This window comes from Coccidioides immitis (genome assembly GCF_000149335.2).
Source record: "Coccidioides immitis RS genomic scaffold supercont3.3, whole genome shotgun sequence".
Taxonomy (NCBI): domain Eukaryota; kingdom Fungi; phylum Ascomycota; class Eurotiomycetes; order Onygenales; family Onygenaceae; genus Coccidioides; species Coccidioides immitis.
In genome coordinates, this window is record NW_004504308.1 from 654,285 (window position 1) to 669,067 (window position 14,783).

A 14,783-nucleotide genomic window follows, 5' to 3' on the forward strand; every position below is an offset into this window, starting at 1 on the left:
TCTGGGCTAGTTAACTTCCTAGTCTCGACGACCGAATTCTGGCTCGGGGTGATTAACTAACAGATATGGCATCGTTATTTGAAAACATGACCTACTAAGTATAGCCTGCTGAACATGAGGCTCGGGAGGTGTTCGTTCGAAACTTGAAAGCTCCCTTTTTGTCTTTTAAAACTCAACATATATTGGATTAGTTCGATTTCTATATCGTTTCAAACATGCAGATGTGATTAATATCATTTACTTGTTTCGTCATCCATATATGTAGGATGTCTCTTGCCAAAGGAGACAAATATGCCAAGTGGCACATAGTTGTCACAGTGTATATCTAAAGAACGGGCTCATATCACCCATATCCAACAATTCTTGATCGGTATACCGTGCCCTGATTGCTTCTTCTCCTTCTTGTTCCAACAACAGATCACGCTGCCTATTAACTCTCCGATACGCTACCCTTAGTACGAATGCTGTAATAATTGCAATGACTGCCATGGCAAGAGACACTCCAAAACCAGTTGGATATTTTGGTTTCTCATTCTCCCGGTAGATATTCGACCCAGCGATGCCGCCCCAGTTTCCGATGGAGATTAGCAACGCCATTCCAACAGCGCGCTTTGAAGAAGGGGCGAGATTATTACCAATTAGACAGACAATGGAAATGAAAGGCGCATAAAGTCCAGCAGCAACGAGGAAGAGCATGCCGTATGTCAGTCCGGGATACTCAGGATGCGGTATGGCAAGCTGGGAGGTAAAACCCAAGACGGCAATAACGTAGCCAGCAATGATGAATGGAGTCCGCTGTTGGTAGCGATCTGAGACAAACGCAAATACCAGGGTGACTATCATAGCGACCACATAGATAGGAATAGTGAGAAGCTGCGCATGTGCTGCTGTGTAGCCCAGGTCAGCGATCACCGTAGGAACAGTTGCCGTGAAACTGGTGTCGTTTATATAACGTTAGCGTATATATCTGTTGATGTAGGGCCTAGAATACTAACCCATAAACACCAATAGTATTGGCCCAGAAGAGAATGATGGCACCCCAAATTTTCCATTCCTTAAACGCAGCAACAATGTGATGGAGTTGTATCTTGTCAGAGTTTGTAACCTTTCCATGTCCGGAGCCGGTTTCAAGAGCGAGCCGGTTAACAATAAACTCTCTTTCGGCCTTTGTCAAGAATCGGGCCTGCTCTGGACTATCCGGAAGGATTTTCCACACAACTGCTGCAAGAACCACAGGAAGAAGACCCTCAATGATAAAAATCCTATTGCAAAAAATCCCTCAGCTCCCAAATCCAATACGTATTATCGGGTTAAGTTAGTACTAACCATCGCCAACCAGCGTAGTTACCGACTCCATTCATTTTCTCGATAGCAAACGCTAGAAGTCCTGAAAACGCACCGGAAAGTGATGCTGCAGCATAGAAAACTGCCATTCGCTGTTGAACCTCATAGCGCTTGTACCAGATCGTCAACAAATATGTTGCCGCTGGGAAGAACCCCGACTATACGTGTTCTCGGGTTAGATAGAATAGAATTGGGAAGGCGGATCCAGAGGCAATGTACGCACTTCAGTAACTCCCAGGAACCAGCGCGTTGCAAGGAGACCTTTGTAGTTGGATATGACACCCATTAAACTAGACCTAATATTAGCTTCTTTAAATGACCGCAAGGAGATAGGGATTCGAACGTCATCACAGTTCCCCATGAAAACATCATAATTGAAATCCACACAGAAGGTCGTAGCATCTTAAGGACGATATTGCTCGGAACTTCGAAGAGACCGTAAGGCACAAAAAACAGGGTCAAAGCAATGTTATATTGCGAGCCATGAAGGTTGAGATCCTTCTCCATCCCCGCAATCTTAGCATTGGCAACTGGAAGGAAGTAAGCATCTTATTATAAAGCCGACAACAAAGCTAGCAGAAATTGGTAACTTCTTGGGTAACCTCATTGAAAAATATGTGGCATCATCAGTGTCATATACTCACTGTTCCCTCTATCAATGAAAGCCAGGAGATAGAGCACTGCCAGCAGTGGAACCAATCGATAGTCAACCTTTCGAAGGATTCGCTTTGCTTCCTCGGGGGTGTAAGATTCCACGGTTCTCCGGATCCCCTCAACGTCTTCGATCTTGGGTTCGTCCGTCACCGTTGTCAGGCTGTTATGGCACTTTTCATTTGGTGGGCTTTCTATCTGATGATCGTCCCCCTTCAATTCGGGGGACAAATTGGAGGGTGAAGCCATTGCTGATAGAGATACAGCTGAGATTTGACAGAAGGCCTGCAAGAATAATAACAGGCTACCTTGGGAATTGGGAGCTGCGGCTGTATAAATATTTCGGCAAAAAGCAACAGCCGGGTTTCCTACGCAAGGACGGTCGACCCTTAACAGACTCCCCAATATCTGGCCGAAAAAGCACGGAGGCTATCATTTGGGAGACAAAGCAAATCAAGCTGTGCTTTAGTTGAATTACCCCAGAACTTCTCCGCCAACCTAGGAGATACAATCCCGGTGACGCTGGGTGTGAGTGTAGATCACTGGGTCCATCACCAATCAGAACTGGGGAGGTGTTACCAAGCGCGATTTTGGCTCTGCTTTCGTACGGGGTATTCAGACAAGCATTCAGCCGAGAGTTTGGCCATTAACTTCCCAGATTCTGAAGATCGTTCCAGCAACTTTGGGTTCCCAAACCTGCCAGCGAATTTGCCGCGGCATCTTGCAGGAGGAATCAAAACGGCCAGTGCCATGGGGTAGTGGATACTTCGCAGAAATCCTTGGATGTACATTCTGGTTGTAGCAAGCTCAGAGGGACTTGGTGGGGTCACTCGCGAGTTTAGTCTCCAACAATGAGTAGAAGGCTACATTGAATTCCCATTTGCTTAGATCGAGGGTCGAAATGGTAATAGCCGTACGAAGGGAAACGAAGGACTCGTTATCATAACATAAGGCTAGTACAATGAGACGTTCAAGTGTCAGACGCCAGGTGAGAACTAAGGCCTGATGCCTGTCTCTGTACTCCCATGCGGAGGAGCTGAAAGAACATGGAGCGAAACATCGTGTATCTAACCCCGCCACGAACGAATTTTAAATTCTCCTGCAGCCATCTTGCATCAGGGTAGTAGCAAGACGCTGTTGCAACAGCACCGTGCGGGAAGAGGTCACCACCTACACAATCATGAGGTGATGAGCGCGGAGAAGAAAAGAGAGACCACCACCAGAGCACGGGAGGGCTCCCAACGGCCCCTAGTGCCTGGGCAGCGGGAACCTTCCAATTGTGCGGGAGTCGGAATATATCAGGTATGATCCGCAGCGTACTTGCCAAGCAGGCCACCGGTCCGATTTCGGCAGAGATTTGGGGCACGTGGTTGTTTGTTGGTTTGCATAGGCCACGCATGACTAATCGTGTGGGTAGTTGAATTTAGCCGCAAAATTTAACTGGATGATGTCAGTTTCGAATTTGGCCTCACCGTCAAAAGAGTTGAGTCGGAGAATTTCGAAGCAATTGTCGTTCATTTTTCCTTAGATGTTGATTTGATATTCATTGCGGAGCATATATATTATATGTATCCGACTGCTGCAGCGTCTCTTGTCTATATTATTAATGATAACCAACTCCGTTCTTTCTTCCCCCTACCTTCACTGTTCGTGGTGAATTGTTCTGTGCATACTCTTGGACAGGCCATCCACACCGACTTTCGCTTCTTCCAGCTTTCGTTCGTTAACTATTGGTAATGTCGCAAGATGACCGAGTGTCAGTCGATTCTACCCATCCAACGAAAGACATGGTGATCAAACACAACAGCTCGAGCTATCTTGAGCCTCACGTCCATCCACCACCGGTCCATGTACCTCACCGCCATGTCGTGCCAGAATCACTGGCCTCGACAGCAAAGAAATGGAATACCAATAGCTTGGGTATGAGATTAGCTTTAGATGCCGCCAGTGCTACGACTGCTGCAGCTCTGATATGCCCCGTTGTTACGATCATAGATCGGTATGTATTGCTCATACTTTTATCCCAACTAAGCTACTCGATCGGACCATTTCTGACATTTTGCTATCTTTTGAACCTATAGTGCCATAATAGAGAAAGCCGCCAAGGGTCTTGCTATTCGAGAGAGCTTGACGTCCTCTCTTCGAGGAATGATAACCCGTCCACACCACTTCATCATCTCAACGCCGTTTCTACTCATTTACACGCTCTATTCTTGCACCTATCTGACAGCCAATGTCATTGACACTGTTGTTTCAACCACGAACGATAAGGAATTTAGTCACGTATCAGCTGGCCCTACAAAATTCCTTTCAACTGCACTCGTGAATATGTCGATCTGCGTATATAAGGATTCACGATTTGCAAAGCTATTTGGAGCTCAAGGCCAGCAGACTCAAGGTTCACCCCAATCATCAGCCACAGCATCTAGGGGCGCTCAGATGGCGTGCCAATCAATGAAAAAAATGGCAGCAGCGCCGAAAATCCCAAAAATCTCCCTCGGCTTGTTCGGTCTTCGTGACAGTCTAACGATATTCGCTTCCTTCAACGTCCCGCAGCTGATCTCCCCGCATATTCCTAACTTCCTCGCCTCAACACCATCATCAAAGACATCCTTAGCCCAATTTACGATCCCTGCCACCGTCCAAATATTCAGCACCCCACTCCACCTTCTGGGATTGGATTTATATAATCGCCAGCCTTCTGGAGGGCTGCCTGCCGCTGATAGGTGGGCACGTGTGAAGCGGGACTGGTTTCCTAGCTGTGTTGCAAGAATAGGGCGTATCCTGCCAGCTTATGGTGTCGGCGGTGTCGTCAACACCAAACTCCGGGCGAACCTTATGCATTCACTCGAAGCAACTGCATCTGAAAAAAGCACATTATAATCAAAGGGCCGACATTTTCGATGCCCTACGATTACGATTTGACGAGCCATGTCGTATTTTGATCAGACCTGCCTCTACTTCCGAACTTTGCGATGTTCTTTGCGCTGATAGTTTCGTCCTTGTTGCCGTTCAAAAGTCGACGCGAGCCTCGACCGCGATTTGCGCCGAAAATCATTTCTGAGTGAATTATCATTAGAGAGCTTTGAAGATCTTTGATACCCTATCTGTTTTTCAGTTTGAAACAAAAGAAGAGGATCATCTATATACAATTTCATTGTTTGTTCTGGTGTTTACACATTTGCACAGAGTCGAGTGGATGTTTTATGAATACAAGAGTTAAAAGAAAAACATACAGTTCCAAAGAATCAACATGCCTAAAGATGTTACTCTTGTGCGTTGTCAGTTTTGTATGTAGTCATGGGTGTCACAAGTCACACTTCGCAGTTTTTTTGCTTGCAATTCTGGAACCTCGGAATAAATATAGAATACATCCAAAACAATTTTGTCCCTACTTTCACTGTGTTCTGTACCTTATTATCCTGCCTTTGGATCTTCAGGGCCCCATAATCATTCCTCCTAAGATCCTCTATTGTCCCCCTTGTTGTCTAATTCTGGGTTGGTTCTCGCCCTCAACCCAAGCCTTTCACGAAATGCACTGCACCTCAGTCGCATAGCTACAAAATCCTCTGTTGCTTGACGAACACCCTCGCTCATTCGCTCAAGACGCTCCATTTCCATAGCGATATTAGACTCCGAATGTGAAAGTTTTTTGCGGATCTGAGTCAATAGTGCTTGCTGCTTAGCGATGTCGGTCTCAATTTCGCGGATCTTAAATTTGATCCCCGGCTTTGTATCATCATCAGGCTTAATAAGGGCCTGCTCTTCTGTGGTTTCCTCGTTTGGGGATCGATCGGGCCTGAGAGACATTAGTACTTATCGATGGACTTCTGTGGTCCCTATCGAGTGAGGCACTGTAGCTGATAGTTGTATAGAATTAACCTGTATTTTTGAGGGTGCGGCAGTAGTTTGAGAAGAGAAAGAGCACAACCCGAGGTAGCATAATGTTTTTATGTTGGTTTAAATGCTTTTAAAAAGTGTTATAGGAGTTGTGATATTTATCATTAAAGGCAGTAAGTTGAATGCATGATTATAGGAGAAATCTAGCACACCATCAGGAAATTGGCGGAATAAGCTACCCAGGAATACAATGTGTTCATGAACATGCCGTTTTCAACACCTTTCATCATATTCGCACAAGAACGGTAAATTCCACTCGCTTGGATATGTAGGCTATATATACTAGTACATGTATTCAGAAAAGAGCAGGGTTTAGAGTCATAGCAAAATACCACAAAGTGGCATGACAAAGATGCATATAAAATACTTGTCCTCCATAAACAAAGACTCCATGATGTAATAAAGGGAAAAGTGAGGATCACCTAGCCTGTGCACAACAAAAAAGGAAAGAAAATGCTAGTTACAAAGTAAAAACTGACTTTCAGAGGTGCTTTTTGGGTTCTTTAGAAACTCGGCTAGTTTATTCTTCTTTCGTATTTTCGAGAAGAGCCTGTCTTTCAGCACGTCTCCGTTCTCGCTCTTCTCGTCGGCGATGCCGTCTCTCTTCAAAGGTCTCAATGGCCCTGGAAACAGAGCTATCTTCAATTTCACTTTTGGGAACTGCGTCAGGGCCTCCGATGGCTAGGAAAGCTTTGCGGAAAGACCAAGAGACCGCTTCTTCAACTGGCTTATCGAAGACATATGGTAGAAAGGGAACGATGGATAAGCCGAGCTATTAGCAACACAAGAGTTAAAACCTATCCACAAAGTAATTGGGAGGTTGAACATACCCCAATGGGAGCCCATGTCCTCAAGAACGCGGATTTTACACCCTTCAACGCGTTTCCAGAATATCTCACAACCGAATGGATGGTAAACGCCGGCAAGCCCATACTAGCAAGGCCTTGAAACACCGCTCTTTCGGCCATAATCGATCTGTAATCTTCACTCAATGGAATCCTCTTCGTCGGCCATGGCGTCAACGTATCCTCCTCAGGATCATTCCAAGAAATTGAATGAGGATCGGAGGTGACTTTGCCGTACTTTACTAAAGCTTCGTGCTGCCGCAAACCCTCCTTGGCAATGACATGTGAGTCTACGTCTTGGCTAGTGGGAGTCGCGACGGCGGAACGGTATGCCTCGTCTTTGGGGATGAGGATACGTTGGTTCCGCATATACGCCTTGTATCCTTCGTTCGCAACATCTCCAAAGATATAGGCCCAAGATACACCGTAGGCAGTTCGTACAAGCCAGGGGTGTGCTACAGGCCGAAAGGATTCACCGATGTCGGATGTGTAGGCGACATAACGGTGTGCCGAAAGGAGAAGGGTCTTGATGCGTGTGGCGTACGCAGCGTAACGATAAGGAGTCTCGATGGAATCTGCAGAGCTGCCAGGCGGAGACTGATCAGATATGCCCTTTTCAAAACCACAGGACGTTACAAGGCAAGCGCGCAAGAGCCATGCCTCGGCGAGGGAGCTTAGATCACAGCTTGTCCATACCGGCCGTCATAAAGCTGATCGAGGAATTCTTCTTCTTGGTTGATAAGCTTCTGCAATTCTGGATTCAACTTGCGCCGCCGCGAGGGCCGCCCAACAGTGTCGTCAACCTGTTCGTCCTTCTTGCGATCCCAAAACATGGTGAGGGATGGCTCAGCAAGTCTGGAGGGTGAAACGATCAATTCCGCAGACGTTGGGGTAATAGACGAAGGGAGAAGAGACGTCAGAAACAATTAGTGAGACCAAAACGTAGTGGATGGGAGACGAAGTGAGGAAGCACGCGACTGTTGTTGGATCTTAGACCTCCGTTACTTCAGAGGATTCCTTGTTATTCTTCGGGCCGTTGACATCAGCCCACCCAGCTATCCGAGGGGGAGGCTCGAGGACGAAAAAAGCTACCATCGCCCGCATTGATGGAGGGCACAACTTTTATTACTTTATCCGCGTGTATCCATCGCCATAAGCCTCCGCCCTCCTCTACGGCACAGAAGAGCCCACTGGGTAAATGTTTCATTCCGGGCCTCCCTTGGAGCTCCATCACGGGCTTGGGGCTTCGGGAGAAATGGCGGACAGGCGACGACGGAGCACACGCAGCGCCGAAGGTGCTCAGCCAATCATAGCAACCCGGCACCCCGCATTATATAATCAACCTAATTTGCTGCTTTCTATTGGTCAATCGGCAATTTTCGGTTTTTCTGCTCTGATCTAACCTGAAATAGACTAGCGGGTCCTCGACACAGCTGATGTAAACATCGTAGTATCACGTGATTATCACAAATCGTCGACGTCTTTGGGAAACCGCAGTTTATCGCTGGACCGATCCAACGCGAACTCCTCGACGGATTGTGAGCTGCATTTGCTACCGGACAGAACATCAATTCGGTCCTTGACCTTCTTCTGCCCTGCTTTTAACCTTCTTTCTTACCAGTCCTTCTCACAATGGTGGTCTACTATCAAGTTGCCGGCCGCAAAGTCGGCTCCCACGTTGTATGTGTGCCCTTGCGATTCCCGGACCCATACGGCCGTGCTATACCATTCGGCTGTTTCACTGGAGATATATTCTATATGTCGATGATGTTACGATTAAGAAATTCCGCTGATGACTTATTAACAGCTCGCAATGGCCACTCTTGGTACAACATTCGCCGGCGCTTGGCTCGCAATGCCTTCATCTTCCAAAAAGAAGGAACAGGGCCCTCCAATCAAGGCTAGCAGTAAGGATGAGGAGCAGTTTATCCAGTATGTTGCCGGAACGCGTTTACTCCTCCCTCGTTAAAACGATTGGACCTCCCCACCCCATATTACTGTCCGCGCCTAACTTTTGTTTCTTCTCTATCATCAGAGAATTCTTGAAAAACGTTGAAGCCGAGGAAAAGAAGGCGAAAGCGTAATCATCGAACTTTTGTGACCGTCAACCCCGAAAATGTATACGCTTGCAGCCCCAGCTCTTTGATATGCTCTTGATACCGCCGTTTGGGAAGAAATGCCGCGGAACTTTGTGTGCCCGGGTCTCGCCAAGGGTTAAACCGAAGGTGCCTCATATGTACAGATATTATTTCGAAATATAGACACCAAATGGCATGATAGATTCGTTATGACACTGTTTTGGGTAATTATCTGCTTTTCAAAAAGGGTGGGATGGAGTACGACTTACCACTACACAAACTAAGGAGAGCGGACCTTCTTTGCAAGAGACCTCAGAGCTTTTACTGTGAATACCCTAATGCAGCAAATCCACTTTACGTCTTTAAGGGCGTTGCGAATACCTCTTCCTGCATATGTAGATGCATGTTAGGGTCAATATCCAAGCTTTATCGCAGAGCATTTGCTAACTAAAGTCCAGGGTATATGACATAGATATACAAAGACAAGACCACACAAGAAAACTGGCAACAAGATCATCATCTGGGCGTCTCGAATTTGGAGTTTGGGTTATATCAACGAAACCGGGGAAACACTAACAAAAGAAAATGAATTGTCGCTTCTTATGGTCGCAACTCCAGGCTTCCGGTCGGACTAACTGGCCTCCCGATTTTAACCGCTGCTGTTTTCCCCTTCAAATCCATGATTATACTGAAAAGAGACGCCATTTGGCTATTTTCTGTGGGTGCACGACAGATTCCGGTTGGGTAACCCTTCTCGTCCTCCAAAATCCTATTCATGGCGTCAAACCCTGGCCGCGACCCGGCCGCGCCTGTCAATTCTCTAACCCGACGCAATCGAGGCTCACTGTCCGCTAAATATAATATTGGATTGACGTTATTGTGCTCACGCACAAAATGATTGGAATGGGTGATAACGCCAGGGCATGGTTCTCCTTCATCGCCCATGTTCAGCCGTACAATGTCGTAGGCTGAGCATTCTAGTCCAGTTCCACCTGTGTGATCTGCGACGAGAATATGGCATGCAGACGCCACGCCAAGCTTCTCAAGTTTCTCAACGGCCTCAGCACGCGAGCTGCTGTTGAGCACCGTGCGGAGGGCGAGGTGACATGGAATCTTATTGAAATCGACTCCGGCGCATTTGATGGCATTTAGTGTGACGCCTACACCGCAGGAGTTTAAGCCAATTTTGCCAATGATTCCAGCCTCGGTGATCATGTGGATTGAAGGCTTGGAAGGTTGAGAAGGGCGGATATGCATCGAGACCAGGTTCGGGGATTGCGCTTTATCCCACTTTTGCGGACATTAGTTCCTGTCTTCGTACACTTTTTGCGACGCGTCGTTGAGAAAAAGGGCGAGCTTACATCCCAGTTTTGGCCTAGAAAGCTTTCTGTCTTCGATTTCCAAGAGAACGCCGTGCATCCGTCACTGAACATTCCGTATGCTAGCTCTGTTCGGACATTAAGAGCGAGGATGGTTTCCATATCCACATCAGCCCCCTGTGCAATACCTATTGAAGTTTATTAGGACTTTGTAGCACGAGAAAGACCTTGGAAAGGAGGTTTCTCCCTTCTCACCTTTTATCTCTTGTAAATACTCCGGAAACGAAGCTTCTAGCAACGGGATGAATTTTGCTGCCGTTCGACACACCCCCTGCCAATCCATAGAGCATTTCTTTTTAAAGAGATCATTGTAGAACTCTATACTGCCCTGGATTTCGGACTTGGCTTGTTGGCCATGTTGCAGGCCGATCTAGTCCGAGTCTTCATGAGCTATGGGTTTTTGGGGGAAAAGCCACTAGGACTGATGTACCTCAGACGGAGTACCTTGACAAGTTATCGAGCGCATTGTGAAATTGTGTCTTCCGTACAAAATATCCTTTCGGACCCTAGCGACAAGCTTTCGGGAACTATTTATGGTGAGGATGCTTGAACCGAACAGGAAATGGATACTTTCAAAAGAAGAAACATTACAACTGAACTAGCGACAGGATTCTTGACATTTATAAGGATGTCTCTATTGAATTCCTTCCCCGCGTCGGCGACGAAAACAGCAGCACCAGATGGCCGCGGAGAGATGCCGATTACCGAGCGGGTGTCATACTAAGTTTGGGAACCGCACTCGGGCCGAAGAGCGAGTCAATTCGGATTGTGTGGAGTGGTGCCAATCTATCACTTATAAGGAGAATGTATATAGATATATTATGTGATTGAATACCATCATAGCTCAAGAGCCATAGCTCCTTTCAAAATTCATGAAAGTGCCGAGAACTCTCGTCAAGTTGCATATCGAATATTGAAAGTAAGAAAGTGAAGCAGATGTGCAGGCTGGGACAAAGCTGCTACAGAAGCACACCTCCGCATTACGTGTGTATGATGTGACTTCGTATATAGAAGAGAATCTAATATGAAGGGAAATACTCCGCGGTTAGACATCAAGTATTCCCAGGTCCGAGCAGCTCAGCTTTTATGAGCTTCGGTAATCCGATTGCGTATTCTGTAGCCTAGAGAGATCGAAAACTCAAACGTGGCCACGGTAATGGAAGAAAACACGAGGATTGAATCGCAACAGCTTCTCCTAGCAGCAAAACTAGGGCACCAGCGGAAAGAAAAAGATAGCAAGAGAAAGGAATCTTTCTTTTGGCTGCTGACGGGTTCAAACACACGACTCTGGACCCAGTGATATGCGGAGGAAACGCATCACACAAATCGCTACTTCATACTATAATAAAAGTACTCCGTACGTACACCATGCACCTCCTTGGAACAGGACTGCCGTTTAGGACGCTCCACTGCGCAGGGAGGACGAACTAGTGAGGCCTCACAAAAGGGAAGGTCGTGCCTTAGGCAAAGGTAGAGAGGCATGTGGCCATGTGGCTAACCTTATTCGCTAGTTGTTCATCCGCTTTGTTTATTGAGGACTTGAGAAAAGTCGCGCTTCGAAAAGTCGATATCTCCAGGGGTCTTGGCCAAGACCCCTGCTTATATCATCATTCAAGGGATTTCGACGCGCCTCCTGGTAACTCCACGCTGCCTCGACAAGCTCGACTTTTTGTACGAGTTTTTCCTGGAATTTCTATCTTACTATTACCGAATGAAGGCCATTCCGTTCCCTTTATGCCTGAATGTCGGCACTGATATAGTGCACATTCCTCGAATCTTTCGCTTGGTCACTCGTTCATCCGCTGGCACCCACAACTATTTCAACCGGTTTATACGGCGCATTTTGTCTGAGCAGGAACAAGCCTACTTTCTGTCTAAATTTCCACAATATCAACCACACCTTTCCCAGACGATACCTCGGTCATCACAGTTGCTCAATGCGTCGAATGCCAACGATATAGCGAGATGGTTAGCCGGTCGCTTTGCTGCTAAGGAAGCGGCAAGGAAGGCAGCACCCGGCGGCGCTGCAAGCATTAGTTGGAAAGAAGTTATCGTCAGACACGAGCCCAAGGGGAACGGAAGACCTGAGGTGGTGTATTTAAGGAACGGGGAAGAAGTCGGCCGAATTGGCAAATTGTCCATTTCCCACGATGGAGAGTATGTTGTTGCAACGGTCATCGCGGCGTCTCCAAGTGAATGAAAAAACTCCAGGACGATGAAAGCATTGTTTTCATCAAAGTTAAGACCACCATCGCTCAAGAGGAGGCTGTGTGCATGCACGCCTTTGACACTCCAGCCCTCTCTCGGGTAATAAACTGGGTGCCTGGGCTATGAATGTGATGAATCAAAAAGCAGCCAATCCCTCAAGCTCATTATGTCTGGCCAACTCCATGCCAGAATTACGCCGCTCCTGTCTCAATTTCTACATTATGCCGCTACAAAGCAGATATATAGGAATTGGTGTTTTGAAGCTTTCCCTCTTCCGGGACAGTAGGACCTTGAATGTCTTGCGACTTATTTGTTACTGATCGTGGGCCATCCCGTTGTACCGTCGAACATTCCACATGCAACAGCTCGTCGTAATCATTGGACCTTGGACAGGACCTCAGGATTTCCGCGATGCAGGAGCGCCATGTGATGCACATCTTGACAAAGGTACCTCGGTACTATGATTACGCCCAATCAGGAGACTTTGGGAGATATATCTGCATTCTTCAGCCCGCATTACACTAAAAGAGGCCCATCAAGGGAATGGCAGCGGAAGTCCAAGACTTGAGCTTATCAGGAGCCGATAAGCTCGGCGTGGTCGTTCTTAGTGGGTCGGACGGAGGCCCCTGGTCCCTGTAGAGAAGCGCTGTGTTGATCGTTGTGATCACTGGCCATTGCTGTCAATACAACTGTTTATAATAATGGCGCAAAGAAGATGGACCTGGAATTGTAGAAGTCTTTATATATGGATTATTGACTGTGATCTAACCGAGTCCTGTTTTTCTCCTCTTCGCAGAATTTTGAGTTTCTGCAACTGTTATTTCAACCACGAACAACCCCACCACAAGGAGCAGCTAAAGGTGCATGTTTTTTTTTGGTAATTAATAGGCTTCTATCGCAAGATTCAAGCCTGTGGAACTTAACATCACCACTAATAGCAGAATCTCAGGAGGAAGTCTTGTCAAGTTTTCATTTGCGGTGACAAGTTGTGTGGTGAGTCGAACCTGCTGGTAATACGCGGTCTTCCCAGGCCCATTCACGCCATCACTGTTCAACAAGCCTTCCTGCTGTTTGTTCTAAATAGGATGCGCTTGTGTTTCTTTCGCATTGGTGGACAGCAACTAAAACATCGTCTAGGTTGGCCATTACATTGTCTGCCTTTGCACATTGTTCGACTTACTGATCTTAATATCAGTGTAAGATTTGGTTGTCTCTTCTGGGTATATTGACGACACATCAATATGCCTTTTTCTCACCATAGTCATTCCGGGCAGTTCTGCCCCGGCCATGCGAAAGACTTGCTGGAAGAAGTAATTCAAGCAGCAATTCAAAAGGACATGCGTATATTCTGCCTTACAGAGCATATGCCTCGACATACTGAGGATCTCTACCCGGAAGAAGTGCGTGTGGCCCCTGTATATGTCGCTTTTGTCGCTTGCATGATCTCAACGCTTGAGCTTGCGAGAATATTTCGAAATGTCTAATCGATTTCCAGGTCGGGACAAACACACTTGAAACTATGTTGGAAGTTGAAGCTGCCTACTTTAAAGAGGCCACTCGTCTTCGAGAAAAGTACCAGTCTCAGATCAACCTTCCAATTGGGTTCGAGTGTGACTGGATTCGTCCTTCGTCCTTGGACTTGATTAAACAGTCTTTGGACAAGTACCCCTTCGACTTCTTTATCGGTTCCGTTCATCATGTTCACACCATTCCTATTGATTACGATAGGGATTTCTACATCCGCGCTAGGGAGATATCCGGCGGAACGGATGAGAAGATATTTGGAGACTACTTCGATAGCCAATACAAAATGCTGATGGAATTAAAACCTCCTGTTGTTGGACATTTTGACCTTATTAGGTTGATGAGTGAGAGCCCGGATAGGAGTTTTAAGCATTGGCCCAATGTCTGGGAAAAGATCTTGAGAAACCTGGACTTTGTTGCTGGATATGGTGGCATTCTGGAACTTAACTCGGCCAGTCTACGGAAAGGGATGGTTGAACCATACCCAAAAGCTGAGATCTGCAAGGTGAGGACGTATGTCAAAATTTTACGCATGAATCGGTTATTTAACCCAATCTCTCTTCTCTTATTATAGGAATTTATAGCAAGAAACGGTCGGTTCTGCCTGTCAGACGACAGCCATGGGGTGCACCATGTGGCACTGAATTATAGCCGAGTCCGTGATTTTCTTGACACTGCTGGTATCACTACCATTCATTATCTCAAATATGAGCCCGACTCAACGGCCCCGGCTGATGATTTCCGTTTTCCCAATATGAGGATTGGCTCTATAAGCGTGGAGGACCTTAAGAAAGAATCCTTCTGGGAAATAACGGCATAGTGGAAGAGGGGCTAGCCCTAACACCAGGGTGAAA

At 46.8% G+C, this 14,783-nt stretch overlaps 9 protein-coding genes across 9 annotated transcripts; 4 read left to right on the forward strand and 5 right to left on the reverse strand.

The window, feature by feature from the left end:
- Positions 1–155: 155 nt before the first annotated feature.
- Positions 156–2,939, reverse strand: CIMG_08681 (uncharacterized protein). The gene is made up of 6 exons (XM_012358520.1): positions 1,989–2,939; positions 1,688–1,874; positions 1,568–1,634; positions 1,327–1,502; positions 996–1,262; positions 156–934 (listed from the first exon to the last, which is right to left on the reverse strand). The coding sequence occupies exons 1-6, from the start codon at positions 2,242–2,244 to the stop codon at positions 313–315; spliced, it is 1,575 nt and encodes a 524-aa protein (XP_012213943.1). The 5' UTR covers positions 2,245–2,939; the 3' UTR covers positions 156–312.
- Positions 2,940–2,965: 26 nt separating this feature from the next.
- On the reverse strand, positions 2,966–3,513 carry CIMG_13178 (uncharacterized protein; the record flags this gene model as incomplete). Its single annotated transcript, XM_004444928.1, has 2 exons — positions 2,966–3,396; positions 3,468–3,513. The coding sequence occupies 2 exons, from the start codon at positions 3,511–3,513 to the stop codon at positions 2,966–2,968; spliced, it is 477 nt and encodes a 158-aa protein (XP_004444985.1).
- A 4-nt stretch (positions 3,514–3,517) lies between these two features.
- On the forward strand, positions 3,518–5,375 carry CIMG_08680 (uncharacterized protein). The gene is made up of 2 exons (XM_001241516.2): positions 3,518–3,994; positions 4,077–5,375. The coding sequence occupies exons 1-2, from the start codon at positions 3,732–3,734 to the stop codon at positions 4,876–4,878; spliced, it is 1,065 nt and encodes a 354-aa protein (XP_001241517.1). The 5' UTR covers positions 3,518–3,731; the 3' UTR covers positions 4,879–5,375.
- Positions 5,376–5,454: 79 nt separating this feature from the next.
- On the reverse strand, positions 5,455–5,805 carry CIMG_13179 (uncharacterized protein; the record flags this gene model as incomplete). The annotated part of the gene is made up of 1 exon (XM_004444929.1): positions 5,455–5,805. The coding sequence occupies one exon, from the start codon at positions 5,803–5,805 to the stop codon at positions 5,455–5,457; it is 351 nt and encodes a 116-aa protein (XP_004444986.1).
- A 335-nt stretch (positions 5,806–6,140) lies between these two features.
- CIMG_08679 (uncharacterized protein) lies at positions 6,141–7,880 on the reverse strand. Its single transcript, XM_001241515.2, has 3 exons — positions 7,437–7,880; positions 6,726–7,323; positions 6,141–6,667 (listed from the first exon to the last, which is right to left on the reverse strand). Exons 1-3 carry the CDS (start codon positions 7,571–7,573, stop codon positions 6,416–6,418), a joined length of 987 nt encoding a protein of 328 aa, XP_001241516.1. The 5' UTR covers positions 7,574–7,880; the 3' UTR covers positions 6,141–6,415.
- A 389-nt stretch (positions 7,881–8,269) lies between these two features.
- Positions 8,270–9,034, forward strand: CIMG_12208 (uncharacterized protein). Its single transcript, XM_012358595.1, has 3 exons — positions 8,270–8,420; positions 8,548–8,672; positions 8,776–9,034. Exons 1-3 carry the CDS (start codon positions 8,373–8,375, stop codon positions 8,822–8,824), a joined length of 222 nt encoding a protein of 73 aa, XP_012214018.1. The 5' UTR covers positions 8,270–8,372; the 3' UTR covers positions 8,825–9,034.
- Positions 9,035–9,237: 203 nt separating this feature from the next.
- On the reverse strand, positions 9,238–10,663 carry CIMG_08678 (acyl-coenzyme A:Isopenicillin N acyltransferase; the record flags this gene model as incomplete). Its single annotated transcript, XM_001241514.2, has 4 exons — positions 9,238–10,108; positions 10,180–10,325; positions 10,393–10,567; positions 10,628–10,663. The coding sequence occupies 4 exons, from the start codon at positions 10,661–10,663 to the stop codon at positions 9,419–9,421; spliced, it is 1,047 nt and encodes a 348-aa protein (XP_001241515.2). The 3' UTR covers positions 9,238–9,418.
- A 902-nt stretch (positions 10,664–11,565) lies between these two features.
- On the forward strand, positions 11,566–12,397 carry CIMG_08677 (phosphopantetheine-protein transferase; the record flags this gene model as incomplete). Its single annotated transcript, XM_001241513.2, has 3 exons — positions 11,566–11,627; positions 11,709–11,868; positions 11,915–12,397. The coding sequence occupies 3 exons, from the start codon at positions 11,566–11,568 to the stop codon at positions 12,395–12,397; spliced, it is 705 nt and encodes a 234-aa protein (XP_001241514.2).
- Positions 12,398–13,646: 1,249 nt separating this feature from the next.
- On the forward strand, positions 13,647–14,749 carry CIMG_08676 (HisJ family histidinol phosphate phosphatase; the record flags this gene model as incomplete). The annotated part of the gene is made up of 3 exons (XM_001241512.2): positions 13,647–13,805; positions 13,901–14,434; positions 14,504–14,749. 3 exons carry the CDS (start codon positions 13,647–13,649, stop codon positions 14,747–14,749), a joined length of 939 nt encoding a protein of 312 aa, XP_001241513.2.
- Positions 14,750–14,783: the final 34 nt, after the last annotated feature.